Source organism: Metarhizium brunneum, chromosome 1 (genome assembly GCF_013426205.1).
Source record: "Metarhizium brunneum chromosome 1, complete sequence".
NCBI classification, from domain to species: domain Eukaryota; kingdom Fungi; phylum Ascomycota; class Sordariomycetes; order Hypocreales; family Clavicipitaceae; genus Metarhizium; species Metarhizium brunneum.
In genome coordinates this window covers 702,386-720,553 of record NC_089422.1, presented here as the reverse complement: position 1 = coordinate 720,553, position 18,168 = coordinate 702,386, and the positions used below count along the sequence as shown (strand labels likewise).

Genomic DNA, 18,168 nt, shown 5'->3' with positions numbered 1-18,168 from the left:
ACCCGCTACTTCCCCAAACAAGTCTTGGCTTGAGCTAAACTAGGCTGGTTCTGGAACTTGTGCTGGGAAAAGGGCCAGTGACTGCCCAGATGCCCAGACAACTGGGTAGTACCTGGGTACTGTCAAGTCATGCGAGGCGGAGACCCTCCAGCCGACCTTAATAAGTCACCTGCGGTGCGACATTAGGAACCAGTCGACATCTTCGCTTTATTTGGCCCAGCTGCCCGCTCCATCAGCCCAGCACTCACCATCGCCATCTCATCACGAAGGGGGCTGCGAACTCGAGATTCGAGATTCACAACTCGCATCCATATCCACATACCGGTGCGGGCGTGGTCCCCTGCCCACCTGCCGAGAGGTGCCCTTGCGGACTCCGGGAGACAGTGGCATCCCGGAAATAACTTTGAAGAGCCAGCGTTGCCTCCCAATTGATACGCTGGCAGAACGACTGCTCGTCGCCGCCGCTGCGCAGCGCCTGCAACTCTTCTATATCTCTAACCCAAAGGCTAGCGCCGATATGACTCCTTCTATTTCTCAGTAGTGCTTTTACTTCTGTTCATGCGACTGGTATTTCTGTTTTTTGACTCCACATCTCATCGACATTTTGTCTCACATACTACCCACGCCACGCCAGCATGAATGTGCGGCCGCCTATCGAGGCGTCGAACCCGACGGCCGTTTTATCTGTCGCATTTAATAATGATAGCAGCTGCTTTGCTGTTGGTCTTGAATCTGGCATTTGTAGTATGTTTCACGGAATTTTTGGTCACGGTATTTGTGCTAACCTGCTCAGTCTTTCACACAAAGTCATGTTTATTAAAGGCATCAAGAGGTACTCTTTCCAAGGAATTCACACAATCTTCATGCGACTAGCTAACGTAACATAAGATTTTAACGCCGGAATTGGCCTTGTTCAAATGATGGGCATGACCAACTATTTGGCTCTCGTCGGTGGTGGAAGGTCTCCTAAATTTGCAATGAACAAGGTCAGTCAAGGTAGAGCACACCTAATGATATGCCTGCTAACCCCTTCACCGCAGACTATTATATGGGATGACATGAAGGGAAGAGTAGCGCTCGAAATCTCAGCCCTCAGCTCCGTTCGTGGAGTCCAGCTAGGCCGTGAGCGCATTGTGGTCGTTTTACAAAACAGCATTCGCATCTACTCGTTTGCCAAACCTCCGAACCTACTGCATGTCTATGAAACAGCAGACAACATGCTCGGCCTCTGTTCCTTATCCAGCAAGACACTCGCTTTCCCAGGACGAACTCCCGGCCAGATTCAACTTATCGAGCTCGCTACAGGCAACGTTAGCATCATTCCGGCTCACTCATCAGCTCTCAAGGCCATCCAATTAAGTCCCAACGGAGAGCTACTGGCTACTGCAAGTGAGACCGGAACTCTTATCCGTGTCTACTCTACAGCAAATTGCGCCAAGGTCGCAGAGCTTCGGAGGGGGATTGACCCCGCAACCATTTTCTCTTTGGCTTTCTCGCCATCCGGAGCCATGCTTGCCTGCACATCAGACAAATCAACTCTGCACATATTCGATATACCCAATACAAGGAGACAATCAATACAGAGAAGCCAACAGCTCGGTACATCAGACGCCGAGCCTGGCAAATGGGGCATTTTGGGCAAGTTGCCGCTCATGCCCCGCGTATTTTCAGACGTGTACTCATTCGCTTCTGCGCCGTTTGAAGCTGGTGACGAAACTATGATTGGGGGCATCCCCTTCTCCGAAGGAACGGTGCTGGGAACGATGCGCCCCGCGAAGGGCATTATTGGCTGGATTAGCGAGGATAGTCTTGCGGTTGTGGGTGCCGGCAAGGATGCTCGATGGGAGAAGTTCGTCTTGGTAGATGGCGAGAATGGGAAACGATTGTGCATGAGAGAGGGTTGGAAACGATATTTGGGGAATACGTGATTCCCTGTATGTGGCCACAATGTTTGGGGCTACAAGATTCTGTTGCATACAATGGGACGTTGGGCGTTATCAATTGGATCTAGGCGGCGTAGGCCTCGAATAACATCACTACTTTTGGTTTTTTACGTTTCCAATATGCAAATTAAGTGCTATTGTGGTATCAATCTTCATGACGTCGTGGCGAACGGCTTCTGCTCCGTCTCCGTCTCTTCTCATCGTCCCTGTGGCGTTCGGTTCGTTCTTGAGATCTGTTCCGATCATGTTTTGGCCGATCGCGTTCTCTATCTCTCCGCCACTCTCTTTCATCATCATCATCATCGCGATCCCGCCTGCTCCTTCTCTTATCCCTGTCTTCATCATGGTCTCGTCGACGCCGCCTCTCCCTGTCCCTCGAGTCGTCTCTTGGCCGTTTCGACTCCCTCTCTCTACTCCTTTCTCTGTGTCGCTTGTCTCTCTCCTCTGGAGACTCATCCCTCCTCCTATGTCTGCGTCTGTGTTTATCCCCATGTCTCTCCTTCCTGTCCGCCTTGCTCCTCGCCTCCTCAACCTCTCGCTTCTTCTCTTCCACCAAAAACCCCTTCATCGGATCATCGTCGTCGTGGTCCCTCATTAAAATCGCCAACTCCCTCTCTTCTGGCAACATTGGCCTGGCTACTTCTTCTTCCTCGCTCTCCTCGTCCTCATCCTTGAGCTTGCCCTCCCTCCGCATCATGGCTTCCCAGCTAACATTGAACTCTTCAGGGTCCTCGTCATCCCGGGGCTTGTATCGCGCATGATCGACACTGATCATTCGTCCGCTGATGTCGGCGCCGCCCAGGTTATCTACCGCCAGATCTGTGCTGCGCTGGTCTTCGTACTTGAGCCATCCGAAGCCTTTGGATTTGCCCGTCTCCTTGTCCCGCGCGAGCTTCAGGAAGACGGGCTCGCCGAATTGCGAGAAAATGGTGATAATGTCGCCTTCAGTCAGGTCGTAGGGCAATCCGCCGAAATAAATAAATGCCGTGTCGCGGTAGTCGACGTGCCAGGAGCCCTCGGGTGTTCTGGGCATGTTAGCTGATTTGAGCGAGGAAGGGGGGGATATGGGTCGCAAGACTCACATTCCATTTTCGATTTCTCTCCTGTTTAGCTCTTGGATGGCCCGGATTTTATTCATGATGCTGCGCTTAGCTGTTGCTGATGGCGAAGAGTTGAGCTTGGCAAGGCTGCCGAAAGCTCTGATGCCGGGCAAAACATCTGCAAGGCTGACATTGGAGGCATGACAGTGGAGCCTTGGGTGTTCCAGTGGGCTTGGTGGGGCACAGGCACCAACAGCTGCAACTGCTTGGCGTTTGGCCAGGGATCAATCGAAAGCCACGCTCCTGTTCCAGTGGGTCAATTTCCGCACCGCACGTAACAGAGCTCCAGGCCTTTTGATGAAGGAGGTATACCCACGCCATTGGAAGCAGTCTCGTCTCGTGCGCATTTGTCTGGAAGAAAGACACCTCGTTGAACCTTGGGCACTTTTTTATGATTTTTCAGATTTCTTTGTACCCTTCACGCGATCCAAGATGCTCGAGCAGTGCGTTTGAGCTCCTGCACCCCTGACGACCTCGAGACACGGTTTCTTCCACCACCAAGCTCCGGGAAGCACGTTTGATGACACGCCTCTCGTACGAAATAATCGACGGCAGCCATATATTAGTTTGAAACTTTTGTGGACGCAAAATCTTCGCCTGTGCAAATAACTGCTGCCATGGCGGGCAGAAACGAACGAGTGTCAACATACACCTCTGGCTCTGGCGAAACAGATGGTCGAAATGGCGAACAAAAGAAGAACCTCTGGACATCCATGCTGGAATCAGTCGCTAGCGGGAAGCGCCTCCCAGAAAAGAATCTCCTGGTGCTGGGTACGCGCGTCTTCAGTGTGCTTCCCGCGTAGCTATGCTATGCTATGCTCTTCAACCGACTAATGATTTAACAGGCGGTACCCCTGAGACCCAGCGAGAGTTTATCGAGTCACTATCTGGTACCGAGGCGAGACGAAATTTTGATAGACAGAAGACGCCGCCTGTTGCGAACAATTTCGCTTTAGGATACACATACTACGATGTTTTGGACGCAGATCAAGACGGTTCGCACTTGAAACGCTGTTGATAGGTGTGGTTCAGACCTGACTGACACAACTAGATACGCTTGCTCGAGTATCACTATATCTGCTCTCACAGCCCTCCAGCGAGTTCGCAACACTCGTCTCGCCGCTATTAACCGCGGAGACAGTATCCCACACAGCTATCGTCATCCTCCTCGACTGGTCACAACCACATAAATGGCTGCGTCAAATCTGGAGCTGGATCCAAGTGCTGGAAGAGGTCATGGGCGGGGTGAACACCGAGGCGCGCAACGAAATGGAGGATGTTATGACTTCTTGGAAGGAGCGCGGCCGTGTGGGCGCGTCGACGAACTTGGACGGAACGCCGACGGCAACAGCAACGAGTGGCGATGGCGACGGACTGCTGCCGCTGGGTCCAGGAGAGTGGTCAGAGCCATTGGGATTACCACTCTGCGTAGTATGCCAGAATGTAAGCCGTCCCCTTTTCTTCGTGCAGGACTTGTTTGTGTATAGCTAATCTAACGAGCTGCAGGCGCAAAAAATGGAGTTTCTTGAAAAAAACAAGAGCTGGAAAGAGCCCGACTTTGACACCGTCTTGCAGTATCTCCGAACCATCCTCCTCCGACGTATGCTCTATCCCCAAACACAAGCCGAACGTCGCTAACGGTTCTTTTAGATGGTGCATCTCTAATATATACGTCCCAAAATACACCGTCTCAACTCCCTCTCCTCATCCATTCCACTCTCGGCATCACATCCCTCCTCAAGCGCCAACCGCTCAAACACAACGTAATAGACCGAGACAAGATTGTCGTCGCACCAAACTGGGACTCATGGGGCAAGATTCGCATTCTGGGTGGCACTTTTGATACCGAATTGATCTCTCAGGGCTGGGAAGCTGATATCAAGCTCCCTCCGGGATCCGATCCCGGCGCCGGCAACACCGACGACGAATCCCCTACGCCGCCACAGGAGCCCAGCGCCATAGCTCAATACGAACAATGGTGTCGTGACCCTAATAGCGGCGGTCTTGCCGTCGTTGAAAGCGCAATGTCAGACGGCCAAGCCGTCGGCGTGGAGAGTGACGACCCGCAGGACTTTCTGGAGCGACAGCTCAAGATCCTGGAGGCATTCAAGGCCAAGGCTCCTGAGAAGGGGGGCAGTCCCCTACCGGCAGGGAGAAGGGTCGAGTTTCCGGAGGAGAAGAGCGTGCACGATCACATTGGCCCAGTGCAGTTCAACATGGGAGGTATTCAAGTCGATGCAGATGACATGCTGCAGCGCCTTAAGGTGAGTCTACCATTCAAATTGCTCATTGAGTCCAAGTGCAATCAAGGCGGGAAGGCGATGCTAATGACAACAGGATCGCAATGCGCATGCTGCGCCAGACGACGAGGAAGAACAGGAAGAACTGCCGGTGGGCAACATGGCAAAGGAATTTGACAATGAGCAACTACAGAATTTCTTTAGCGGGTTGATGAATAGGACTGCCGGGGCGGCTGACAGCCCCCGGTCATGAAGGCGAAGCTCACTAGTGAACAACGGCAACTATTGTAGAATAGATACCCTGGAAATAAAATTCAACTGATTACTGTATGTGAATGTTGAAGCTGAGAAAAAGCAAAATAAATAAATAAGCAAGGCACATGGTTGACGAGGCACAGAAGGAGCCCCAGACAGAATGGCTCTGGGCTCAAGTAATGCGACAGGTGCCTTCAGAATGGCTGCTAACATTCTGCGCTACCAAGATCCAAGTCCGAGATGCGAAATGCACTCGATAAATGCATTCATTCATACGTGACGCACGGCATTATGCGTTTTGCGCCTAGATTAATACGTTGGTTGACCGGCCTGTAACAAGCTGACGTGAACGAGCGTGGCGCGTTCGCAGCCGCCGTGCCAACATTGAACAGCCAGAGGATATCTCGCTACGCTAAACAGCCTTCTCCCGTCCAACCTTGTACTTGACGTCGCTAACGGATTCCCGCGGCCCCAGTCTCGCAGTCACAACGCCGCCCAACAGGCCTGGAAACAGCCACGGGTGCTGCAGCATCTCTGCCTCGAAGGCATTGACCGTCCCCCTCGCCAACGCTGAGTACCGCTCGTCGTCTAGCAGCGCGCCGAGACGGAACAGATTCGACGCAGCGACGGCGTTGACCGACGGCAGCGAGGTGTCCATGCCGTCTTTTAGGCGGAGTATAGCCTGTGGCGAGGAGGCTGTCGTTGAGAAGAAGGCGCCAGAGTCTGAGTCGTGGAAGAGCGAGTTTTGGGTTTCTAGGCCACGTTAGTTTTGTGTGTTTGGCACGGAGGGGGGGTGAAGTGGCTTACTTTGGAGAGCGTCGGCAAACGCGAGGTGGCTCTCGTCGCTTGTCGCGGCGAAAAGGTCCAGCAGTCCGTGGATGAGGTAGGTGTAGTCGTCGGCAAAGCCTTTGGTCTCCCTGCCCTCGCGGTATATCCTGTAGAGGAGCTTTGACGATTCGTCCCAGAGAGAGGCCTTGATGAAGGCGGCGGCTGATTCCGCGGCGTGGAGGTACTTGTCGCTGCGGGCGGAGTCTACGGGCTTCAGGGCGGAGGAGGCTTGTGCGAGGGCGGAGATGGCGAGGCCGTTCCACGCGGTGATGACCTTATCGTCGAGCTCGGGCCGGACTCGCTCCCTTTCCCGTCTTGCTTTGAGTTCCTTCCGGGCGGCCTGGATGTGCTGGCGTACTGTGTCGGGAGAAATGTTGAACTGCCGGCTGAGCTCGTCTTGCGTCTTAACGACGCGCAGGATGTTGTGGTTGATGAAGTCGTCGTTGGGGTCGTGGTCCTCGTCTACGTTGCCGCCTTCTTGGACGTCCCAGTGGGCGGCGGCGACTTGGCTGATCTGCTTGTCGTGGCCGGAGGCGTCTACGACAGAGTCGAACTCGCGTCTGGTCCATAGGTAATAGGCCCCTTCTCTCATTTCCCTGTCGCCGCGTCGCATGAAAGAGTCGGCGGCTTCGCTGGTGGCCAGGCCGCCGCTGGGCAAGGCGATTGGGGGCGAGCTCAGGTAGTCGGCGAGTTCGAGCACAATGTCGTAAAATTCGCTGTCCGCCTTGCCGCCAGCTATTCTCCAGGCATCGACGTACAAGGCCAACAGTAAAGCATTGTCGACGACTAGCTTCTCAAAGTTGGGGATGCTCCAGTCGGGCGTGACTGAACAGCGGGCAAATCCAGTTGCGCCGATATGGTCGTGCAGGGCGCCATCGCGGATCTTTCGAAGGGTGTCGACGGCCATTTCTGTCGCGTGCTTGCATTCTGCTTCGCCGACCACATCCTGCACAGCGCTGGGGAATGTGTTTAGATGTAATAAGAAGGCCAGCTTTGGAGGCGTTAAGAATTTTGGCGCCAGGCCAAAACCGCCGTACACGGGGTCAAACGTTCCGGCAATATGCGTGTATGCCTCCTCCAGCTGGTCCAGATCCAGCTCGCTGGAAACCTGGGCATCCTTGTCCCTGGCGCGAATTGTGGTAGTCGGGTTGCTAGGGATATTCCAGCTCGGTGTGGCGATGGGATGTGTACCAGTAAGTCCTCGAGTGCCCAAGGTGCCCTCGGCGGCAAACTCTCTAAGCTGCGCCAGAACTTCTGAAGCCTCCTTGCGACATCGTGTCTCCTGGTCATGCCAAATGTCGCGCACCTTTCTGAAAATCGTTAGACAGTCGGGCGACTCGTCCTCGCTTTCGGTCGTAACTTGTCGCGACGTGCCAGGTCCTGGCCAGTATGTTCCGCCAAAGACGGGTTCCAAATTGGGGGTAACAAAGACGTTCAGCGGCCAGCCTCCTACATTGCTCACGGCCTGTACATAATTCATATAAATGGTGTCGACATCGGGTCGCTCTTCTCGGTCAATGATGACGGGAACAAAAGATTCGTTTAATATGGCAGCGCATTCTGGGTTTGAAAATGACTCTTGAGTCATGAGACGACAGACTGTCAACTGTCAGCTTGCTCATTCAGGTCCAGGATGGTTTCCGCGACTCGAGAACATACAGTGACAAGCCTTGTATCCAATATGAAGAAAGAGAAGCTTGTTCTCCCGCTTCGCTCGGTCGACTGAATCGGCGTCCAAAATCTGCCATTTAACCAGGCTGTTTTCTGCGGCTCTAACAAAGGGACTCTTGCTGAAGGCCGCCCTATTCTGCAATGCAGTCGGTCGAGTAGATGCTGCTCCCTGAACAACGTCTGACGAATCAACTGCCATTGCACCCCTAGCTACCGCTGAAGCAGTAAGTTCCGATACAGCCATGTTTAGATGAAGTGGCAGCAGACGGCCGTGCAAAACGGTATTCCGTCAATGTGGAAGTTGGGGCTAGCCGAATGCGACAAGACACTGGTCGTACCAGTCGCCGCTGGGCGCCTTATGCCGTTAGGATTATGCCGGGCTTGGCGGGGATGGTATTCGGTCGGCAAACAATGGAGTATTTAGACTCAAGACTGCCGCTCCGCCAAGAAATGGAGAAATGGTGTCGCGAGAGATATATATGACGCCTTGTTGAAATGTCGCTCGGCGGTCGCAAACGGGGGATGAAGTGGGGGGGATGATTTCCCCGGGTCAAACTATCTCTTATCTTATCATGAAGGCCCCACTAGGGGTTTAGTGAGACTAACCCTAACCCTAAGCCCCAGTCTCCAGACCGCCATACATTTCGCAGTAAGCAGCCGGAGACAGAGAGGCCTGGAAAGCGTCCGGGTGTGTTCGGTTCAAGCCCATCGACACTGGCATGTAGAATGGGCAAATGATAAGCAGAACGCAAAAAGATTGAGTAGTCAGTTGTCGCGGCAAGTCGGTCTGCGACAAGGTAGGCGATTTACACCAATGCTCTGGGGCCCGGGCGCGCACTTGCGCGTAGGTATTATTGTCATTCTACAATTTCTTTCCGGTCTGCATTGTCTTTTGCATCAACTATCATGGGGGCTCTATTAAGCAGGTTATGAAGAAACACGATGAGATCAAAGGTCATGATGATCATGAGGATTGTTCTCATGGGCTGGTGCTTGCTAGGCCAGCGCCCCAACCACACACACAGTCAATTGCAAAATTCTAGACGCAGTTTATCCCCCAAGATCAGTGAGTTCATTGTGCGTGAGCCAGAGATATAATGAATAATGTATATAGTATCCTATAGCAGGACAAAGCATTATTGCTTGCCCTGCTAAAACGACGCTATGCTGGTATAAATGATGGTCGGATCTTGAGTTAGACAGTTCCCGAACTTTTCAAGCAACTTCAGCAAGTCTCAATATTGACTTTTCAGGACTTGAAGATCATTTAATCTTCAAGCGGCAGAGTCAGATCAGCGGACAGCTTCGGCCTTCCGCTTCCTCGAAGGTGTATCAAGCCTGAGACGCCTCAATGAAAACTCTGAGCTGATCAAATGAAGCTTACACGTAAGTCAAGATAAGAACTGATGACTGTGTGAAAAACTGCGTCAAGAGATATAGGTGCTCGTCTCCATTTTCATTCAAGCCAGCGGCGGCGCCCAAGAAAGTGGCAGAGACGAAGTCGCTGTGAGGTGCTCGCGTGCCGTCTGGTGAATCGAACCAATCTTGTTGTCATCTTGAATAGCTATAAAGTAACCACATAGCCTACTCGTGGTTTGAGTAATGTCGAGGATCCGCCCGAAACCGGGTGCTAGGGCATCTGTTCGATGCGTACGTATGACGCAGATGAGCAGCTGCCGAGTGTGACAAGGGCTCGTTATGAGGTCTTGGAGCAAAAGGGCCCAATTCAATAATAATCTCGTAGGATGTCAAAGGTCCTGAGTTACTAAGAGGAAGGAGGCTCTTGCCCGGGCGGGCACGTGTTCAGGCTGTGTAACCAACAAGTCCCGTATCGGTGAAGCCCTTTTGTTGGGCTTCACGATCTGTTGGGCCTTTTTCCGTGTACCACCGAGCGAGATTCTCATCAGAGGGCCGTTGGGTGCGGCAATTATTCTCTTCCATATGCTGATACAATCAGTCCGTACCCCGAGGAAGTTTATTTAGTCGTTCTTCAATGTCGGTTTCTGTGTTAGAATCCTTTGGCCGCTCCAGAACCAGTGGAGTCGAAGAAAGTTGCGGTTGGCTTGTTCAAGAACCTATTCACCAACTTTCTCAGTGATATTCTCTTTCCAATTATTTTATTTGAGTTCCTCTTCGACGTAGAGGCTCATGTCGGTCGGGTCACTGCCGAAACTCAACATGCAATAAGATATCCTGGAACAGGCCCGTTGAAAAGCAGATGCCAAATTCTGGTCCAACCTACTTGTTACCAAGATCTTGATAGCCAAGAAGCTCGAAGAGGTGATTGGCAGAGTTGGCCTTGCCAACGCTCATCTATTATCCAGTAGAGAGGTGGACAGCATTCCATCTCAAAAAGTAGTTTCACAAACAATATTTTCCATATAGATCTCCATTCGGCGTCTTTTGGTTTGTAGCCGCCATTCGCCAAGGCCTCACGGAAGGAAGAGGGCTGTTGTGTAATTTACAAAGCGATGACTCTGATTATCGCAGCCATTGTCCGCTCAAATTCATCGCCAGCCCGGAAGAAGAATGACTGCCAGCATTCGACTCCTCGAGATGTTGTGCTAAGAACGACGCGATGACAAACTTTCCACGCCCAGGTCGTTCGTGAAGGGGAAGAACCTCTGAATGTGATGAAGTTGAAAGCCACTTGTGAATATGAGCCTGATCGAGAAGCCACTGGCATGCTCCCTGGGCCCGACGACCCCAAAATAGATTAAAGTCGTGATCGATGGATGTTGTAATTGATGAAACGAGAGGTTTCAAGGCGCCACAATGACACAATAGTTGAGATCTTGAGGAGTCTCAAATTTGCACACCTGGTAGTGGTCTGCATGAAGCGACCGTGAAATCTCACCAGGATACCCGAGCCTTGCCGATTCAGAGTCCAGAATCAACTAGGCATGTTACCAAATTAATTCAAGTTCCATGGCGAAGAAGGGAAGCGATACATCAACATACACACCCCAAGGGATTATGCCAAAGTTTCGAAAAAAAAAAGGGGAAATCTGAACCCCATTGGCAACGCGTCGGAACTGCTCGTTTACCGTATGGAGAAAGGATGACGGCTTGGCCAGCTCTTCAACGAATTGTTTTGACGTGGATCCAAAACTAGCAGCGAGGACTCGGTTTAGATACGGAACCAAATCCGAGCCAAGATGAGGTGCGGAGAGAGAAACGACGGCCTTGGTAGAGTTTATGACAGGCGCATATCGCGAATCTAGCTGCGCGTCTAAATACGCCTCAAAGAGAGCCAGCGATTAGCCAAAAGCCAGCCGCGCAAAAGCATTCTGGGATAGGGAAAGGGGCAAGTGCCTTTTTAAATGCAAGCCCTTCAATGGACTGAGCCACAGAAATTATAGGAACCTGTTCCAGAATTCGCGAGCGCTGAGACAATGCATATGAGACAGCAAGTGGTTCGAACCAGCCTCAACCAAGTGCAGATCTCCCCCTTCAAGGCCTCTGGCAAAAATCATGTCATAAAGCAAGCTTTTGAAAAAGTCGCCGATGCCCAGCGCCAAGGTTTGACTGGAAGACCGAGCCTGAGCATTGTGTCCAAAGGTGAAGATCCGGGCGTGATGCTGGTCTTCATCTATTGGCAACCACTCGCGCAGCCAAAACGTGTCCAAACTCCGGCTCTTGCACCATGCTATCCTACTAGAGCCTTCAAGTCCGTAGATGAATATGATGTCGGCCGTTCGTTTCTGCTCGGGTGTATAAACGATGGATAGGCCTAAAGAATACAGACTCCTGTCCCCGCGTTTGTTTTCTCATTGAAGGCAGACCCAGCACGAGGAGTAGACATGGACTTGTGGGCAACACATGTGCTGGCTGAAGCATATCGACCTGTCATTCCGCCGGGTGCTTCGCTTCCTAATTGTATGCTCTTTGATCCCTCGGACGGATGATGGGCCGGCGTTGGAGACCCAACAAGATGCGTCGCATCGCTAATCCGGCGGTTCCTGGGCATCGTAAAGAGCTTCAGCGACAACTGCCCCGAATAATGTACGTTAGCTTACAAAGGACCTGATTCCGTGTCCGGAGAGCCTTTGCCTTGTAACCTGGCTAAACTAGACTTACGATCTGACACAACTTGTAATACCAACGCCGACTGATATTTGCAATGTCCGAGCAGGTCTTGTCGAATAGCTTTGAGTACGACTATGATAGAGCCTTGGAAGAAGAAAGTTGTTCTAGAACGCCCTCCAGCTTATATAGTTCTTAATACAAAGCTTTCGGATATATTCAACACACTAGTAAAGATGGTAAGTTATTATAATACGCGCGTAAGATATTCAGGAGCTAGTTAAAAAGGAATAATATTGTATATTAATTTTTAGTTGTTTCGTTCTGTAGTCAAATAAAATTACACGCATAATACAAGTATCGTGCAAGCGTAAAATCTAAAACAGTATTGGGCTGTACCAGGCCAAGGACAGGTACTATATTATATATTATAAATATATACTTTGTTATATATTGGAAGCTGTGAGTAATAGCAAAGTAAAGCAGCTAGAAGATAAACACTATCTGCTAGGTTTATCTTACTTGAGAAGGTTAGGGTTAGAAAGGCACTGTCTGAATTTCCTTCGGACGTGGGATAATATGACAAGTGATCCAAAAAACTCAAGCGAGTCGTCGTTGCACATTCCAAAGACGAGGAGTAGAGTTGGTTTCCCGCCCGTTTCGCCCTATCGTGTCTTATAGCTGGTCTTCGGGTTTCAGGATACTTCCGGAAGCTGGTAACAGGTATCCATTCCTGAGCCACATGTTTCCCGTTTATACTATTTGGCAAGTCGTCCTCGTTTCGAGGGATTTCTACTTTTAGTCTAATCTGGGCCCGCACATTGGATTTTGCTCTTCTCCGCTCCTCTTTCCTGTGGGAATGCCGATACCTCGGTATTATCAAAGCCTTTAAACGTATGTTATAACAGGGGCTAAATGCTTAGCGCATCATGTTTTAGTTAATAATAGTTTTAATATTCAAGGTCCTTGGTTTTCATTTGTAACCGTTTAATATATAGCGAAGATTGAACTTCAGTTCTCCCCAAGCTGGAACTTATAGCAAGTAGAGTTAAGCTTTTTGAGCCGGCTCTTCTGCGAAATCTTACGTCTAGTCTGCTATATTAATATAGACCGACGCAACTGTACAGGGGGAGTTGGGACCAAGAACGGCGAGCGGTGCATTTGCTACGCCTGCGGAGCCATCCGACTATGTTCATCTTGCATGCTTCACTGCAGTCTCGTAATAGGAAGGGAATTGTATGTCAAATTACTTGCCATATGGGCCACAGAATCGATTGACGGCGTGATAAAGAGGTGTCTTGTTGGGTCTATACAGGACGTTATGTTCAGAGTTATCAAGGCACGCATATAATCAGAAAAATCGGCGATTCGGTCGTTTATAGTATCCTTTCGTTTCGTCTTATCGATCCATGGCCCAAGGGCCAGGTACAATAGTCGTAGTGACAGTCGCGGTGAGTATCGATAGGAAAGTCATCGTATCCTTCTTGTATCTATAGTATCAAAGGGTTAAAAGATTTCATGGTACATTTGACTTGCATCTGATGATTGCTTGGTCAAAATCCGGGGGGGGGGAATAGATAACCACCAAGTCACGTACCTGGCTATCGTGTTCTTTACTGTAGTATACTACAGCGTGTTTGTCTGTGATCAAACATAATTTGCTACGGACTGTATCCTTGAGAACCTAGTAAGGTGGGAATAGTCTCGAGAAAATGTGTGCCTTTAAAACAGCACACCTATGTGTCACGGATAAAAGGTATGGATTGCATTGACTAGCGGACGAGTCCTTGGATTGAAGTTATCTAGCTGGATGATTCAGGGCTTTTATACCAGAGGTCATCCAGCGAGATAGCTTCAATATAAGGTCTTGTCCACTGTCCAATGCAATTCATAGCTTTCATCCGTGACACTATGCCAGGCACTCAAGGCATATTACTGATTCGCCATTTGACAGATGGTCCCAAGCCACTTTGCGCCGTGATGTAAGCAGTTCGACGTCAGGCATAGAGAAGCAAAAGAGCATACTTATAAGTTGGATATCTGGAATTCAGAAAACGGCCGCCATCACTTGATCTTTTTGCTCCATGGTTCAGCGATCAAACCTGATGACGGTTGTCACATTTGCGAAGAGCCCAAAGGAACAAGGATCAAGTGAGAGTCGAGAATTGAGATGCCGTCGATAATCTGGCCAATGAATACTGAGGAGTAGCAGTGCAAAATAAGCAGTAGCAACATTATCGTATCAAAGGAGGGGGGCTTTTAGGAAGGAGGCGTAGAGAGGCGAGAATTGTTCTTTATACCCCTATCTTCAGCTGCAAGGGTTCGAGTCTGATTGGAAATGCGAAAACAAACAGCCATGGTTAGACCCACATTCCGGAGTAGAGAAAAGAAACATTAGCTTCATAACTTTTGCCACTGCAAAAACCGCTGCAAGCAGCAAACCGGGGACAAGGGAACTTGCAGACCTCGCCGTCTGATAAGTGAACACTTGTATTCAAGCAAGGAATTCTGATTTTTTTCTTTAATATTAATCAAGTTTATTATTAGATTGGATATTAAAAAATAGGCTTCAGATGACAATATTACTGTTTAGCCACGTCAAATTCTTCAGCGCCTCCAGACTCATCGACACAGGGACGATCAGACATGATTCTCGTGAAGCAGGGTCATGAGACGATTACTTACGTGCTGCAGACATAACAATTCTACGCGAACCACCTGCTCCTCTGCACGGCACGCGGCGGCCGCGGCGGGCTGTCTTGGTGTAATAGTTGGACTGAGACAGTCAAACAATGTTGTTTGATTATGAATGAGACTATTGAACGGGTTTTAATTGGTGCCGCCAGATAGGACTACGATCTGCCATAGGTGGATTTGCAATTCAGGTATAGGGTAGCGAAATATAATATTATTTTCAGTTTGTTTGTTCTCCGCGGTTTTGTATATTTCAGCGGATAGTAAATTTACGCAAAAGACAAATGCAGTCAGGCAGGTAATGAGCTCTGTATTCTCTCATAGTTTAGATAAGAAAGAATGATTGTTAGCTTACAAGTATACGATTTTTCCGTAACCGGCGGTTTGTGAGGCGATTGTATGCGGCATCAATTCCTCCTACTTTTTCTGATAAACGCAAAGCACGAGTGAGACCCTTGGATCACATTAAAAAGTGAGTAAACAATGTATTCTCATCATCAATGGATCTTGGCAAAACTAGATTTCCTAGCATTCCCGCTAATCATTATTTAATTGGCGCACTAGCAGATTCCAGGGACGATTGTCTCAGACTCGGCAGGGTCGGCGCCTTCCGGCTCTGCAAGACTAGTATTGGCTCGGTATTGTCTATGTGAGCATGCTGAGAAGAGGCAATGCATTCCTCCGTGTTGAGTATCGCTGCAGTGGATGCAAGTTACATGGAGGCTCACGTCTTGCCCCTGGCCTTGGCGGCAGAGAGCAGTTCTCGCCACTCCTTGCTGTGACTAGCTTCCAAGATGCATCCCTTCAATGACGAGCGGACTGACACTAGGCGTTGAAAACAGCAACGGGAATGCGGATAAGATTCGAGTCTCAGGGCGCTGGACATGCTCTATCAAACAACGCCCCAGCGCTAATATAGTTGCTGCTTGGTGTATGCAGGGGAATTTTCTCTGAATGCCCTTTTCGCGAATTAGCATGGGAAACAAAACACTGGAATTGCGGGTTGGAAATTTGTATTTCCGCCAACGTCGCTGGTGGACGTTGTAGCATGATCGGCAGCAAGTCTAAACAGTAGGGTTGCACTCTGGCGGTCGAATTCGCAGAGCTTGCCGTAGTGCGTCTGCTCGTATTCACAAGCTCTTATTCTCACGGTACAGACGGCATTGCCACTGCGGCGGCACGAGGTCATCAGTGGTGTCTTATTGGCGCGGTCAGGCAGACGTCACGGATTCGTAGCCGGGGTCGTGGTGGTTTAGCTACACGATTTCCCATTCCGGCCGGTTGGACAGCAAACGCATTCAGGTCAACGGAGGCAAATGCAATGATGCTACTAACTAGGTAGCTAGCACCTGTCCTAATGTCGGCGCCAAAGTCTATTCGCGCCACAAACGATTAATCACCATGGAGGGTCGAGGTAGACCCCTTTTGTCCGCCCTGCGGTTGTAATTTTTTGTTTGTCGTAGTGACATATTATTTTTTCCCCCCTTGTACATGCTCCTAGTTAGGCCGGCCTAGCTAGTACCGAGCGTCTCCCAGTCCGTCAGGAACGAGGGAGTCGAGCCGAGTGAGACAGCCTCCTCTGCCGATCTCTCTCGATGCCCCACGTGAAGGCATCAGATGAACCAGTGACATTCCACCTTGGATTCCCAAAGGGCAGCCGGCGCGGCGTTTGACTTGGCCTGCTCTGCCCGACACATACCGGCAATGGTTTGATGTCAAAACAAAGTTTCACACGTAGAGCGTTGCCCTACTCTGGCCGTGGGGTCGACCAAGACGACTCCTGGCGCGACTACGACTGTTCGCGGAGCTTCCATCCCGCCCTTGCTCCAGAGGAATGCAGACAAATCACGATGGGAATGTCTGACAGAGCCACCGACGTTTCGGTCCGATGCTTTGCCTGCGTGTCTGCCCTTGGTCCGTCTCGTTAGGGCTCGCAAGGGGCGGCCAAGGGGCATGCGATGAGATGGATGGGCCGTGGCGAGATGCCTTGCTGCATTTGTGGCCGCGAGGCACGCAGGCGATGGGCCGAAAGCCCTTGGATCGGGGGCAAAAAACGTCGTCGGACGAAATCTATAAAGTGCTTGCTTCCCGCCGTCCAATCCATCATCTCACTCTCACTCACAACAGCAACATTCTCTCAGCTTTCAATCATCTCCCCATCTAATTCCTTAATTACCTTTTTGGTTCTACCAAGCTTACTTTCACTCACAACTTTCACTTAAACAACATTTTCAAAATGTCTCTCTTCAAGATCCTCGTTGCTGCTGCCACCGTTGCCACCGCCCTGGCTGCTCCCCATGAGCACAAGAAGCCTCACCCTTCTTACGGTGATGCCAACGCCCAGTGCGGTAACCACCAGAAGCTCTCTTGCTGCAACCGCGGCGACAGCGGCGGTGTCCTCGACGGCCTTCTGGGTGGCAACTGCCAACCTATCAACATTCTTGGTGAGTCGGACCACGAGCACGCAACAGCGTGGCCGTCGACTAACATTACGAAACAGCTCTGCTCCCCATCCAGAACCAGTGCACCAACCAGGTTGCCTGCTGCACTGGAAACTCCAACGTAAGTCGACTTCGAAAGACAGCTATACATTATCCACAGCTGCTAACCTCCTTTCCAGGGTCTCATCAACCTCCCCTGCACCAACGTCAACCTTTAAATGCAACCCATGGTTGTACAGAAAAGGCGCCATACGCATCGGATGGGCAACGGGGAGATGTAGCCATCTTAATATTGGCCCTTTTCGGCAGTGGAATTGTTGGAGAAGCTAGTCAGGTGGTTTGGTTCGCATAAAACCTTCACGACGGTGCGCTGCAATAGTTTGATAGAAAATCCGGGAAGCTACTAGTGTTCACAAGTCAATACATCTCTAGTTTTCCCAATCTTTATTTGCCATGCTTTCGTGACCTCGACTCTCTTTTGCAGTATTAAAAAAACCGACTTGGATTAACCAGCAGTTGGCAGCAAAGCATTTGCTCGCCAAGTTTCCTCACGTCCTGTTGAATGCCTGCCAGTTGGGGCAGCGCTGTTTTCTCATCTATCCAAGACGGCGAATCCTTGTAAGAGTCAAAATCCAGTGATTCTCTTGGCAGAGCCATTATCAGCCACATGTCTCATATCAAATCACCTGCCCGTTCGTGACGTCGTCTGGCAAACATTCGTAGGCTTTTCCATGGTGCTGTACTTGTTTTCCCGTTTCGACGAGTTCAGTCACAATGACTGGACATCTATCCAATCTAAACACGCATCTGTAGCCGGCACGATTGTGCATTGAGTCTTGATATAATACGCCAGAGTCGAGGTGTAATGTAATAACTACATTAGGAAATTAGTGGGGACAGAGGCACGAACAGCTACATGCTGCTCCAATTCTCAACACGATTCCATGCAAGCGATGTCACTTCAACATCC

At 50.4% G+C, this 18,168-nt stretch overlaps 5 protein-coding genes across 5 annotated transcripts; 3 read left to right on the top strand and 2 right to left on the bottom strand.

Moving 5' to 3' along the window:
* Positions 1 to 635: 635 nt before the first annotated feature.
* On the top strand, positions 636 to 1,928 carry hsv2 (SVP1-like protein 2; the record flags this gene model as incomplete). The annotated part of the gene is made up of 4 exons (XM_066129526.1): positions 636 to 744; positions 794 to 832; positions 889 to 986; positions 1,041 to 1,928. The coding sequence occupies 4 exons, from the start codon at positions 636 to 638 to the stop codon at positions 1,926 to 1,928; spliced, it is 1,134 nt and encodes a 377-aa protein (XP_065985577.1).
* A 160-nt stretch (positions 1,929 to 2,088) lies between these two features.
* Rbmx2 (RNA-binding motif protein, X-linked 2) lies at positions 2,089 to 3,081 on the bottom strand (the record flags this gene model as incomplete). The annotated part of the gene is made up of 2 exons (XM_014687376.1): positions 2,089 to 2,968; positions 3,026 to 3,081. 2 exons carry the CDS (start codon positions 3,079 to 3,081, stop codon positions 2,089 to 2,091), a joined length of 936 nt encoding a protein of 311 aa, XP_014542862.1.
* A 579-nt stretch (positions 3,082 to 3,660) lies between these two features.
* On the top strand, positions 3,661 to 5,536 carry Dync1li1 (Cytoplasmic dynein 1 light intermediate chain 1; the record flags this gene model as incomplete). The annotated part of the gene is made up of 6 exons (XM_014687377.1): positions 3,661 to 3,814; positions 3,889 to 4,038; positions 4,095 to 4,486; positions 4,550 to 4,643; positions 4,694 to 5,307; positions 5,381 to 5,536. The coding sequence occupies 6 exons, from the start codon at positions 3,661 to 3,663 to the stop codon at positions 5,534 to 5,536; spliced, it is 1,560 nt and encodes a 519-aa protein (XP_014542863.1).
* A 414-nt stretch (positions 5,537 to 5,950) lies between these two features.
* Positions 5,951 to 8,281, bottom strand: SPATA20 (Spermatogenesis-associated protein 20; the record flags this gene model as incomplete). The annotated part of the gene is made up of 3 exons (XM_014687378.1): positions 5,951 to 6,291; positions 6,346 to 7,965; positions 8,026 to 8,281. The coding sequence occupies 3 exons, from the start codon at positions 8,279 to 8,281 to the stop codon at positions 5,951 to 5,953; spliced, it is 2,217 nt and encodes a 738-aa protein (XP_014542864.1).
* Positions 8,282 to 16,993: 8,712 nt separating this feature from the next.
* Positions 16,994 to 17,416, top strand: G6M90_00g002160 (uncharacterized protein; the record flags this gene model as incomplete). The annotated part of the gene is made up of 3 exons (XM_014687379.1): positions 16,994 to 17,201; positions 17,258 to 17,319; positions 17,378 to 17,416. 3 exons carry the CDS (start codon positions 16,994 to 16,996, stop codon positions 17,414 to 17,416), a joined length of 309 nt encoding a protein of 102 aa, XP_014542865.1.
* Between the last annotated feature and the right edge of the window lie 752 nt (positions 17,417 to 18,168).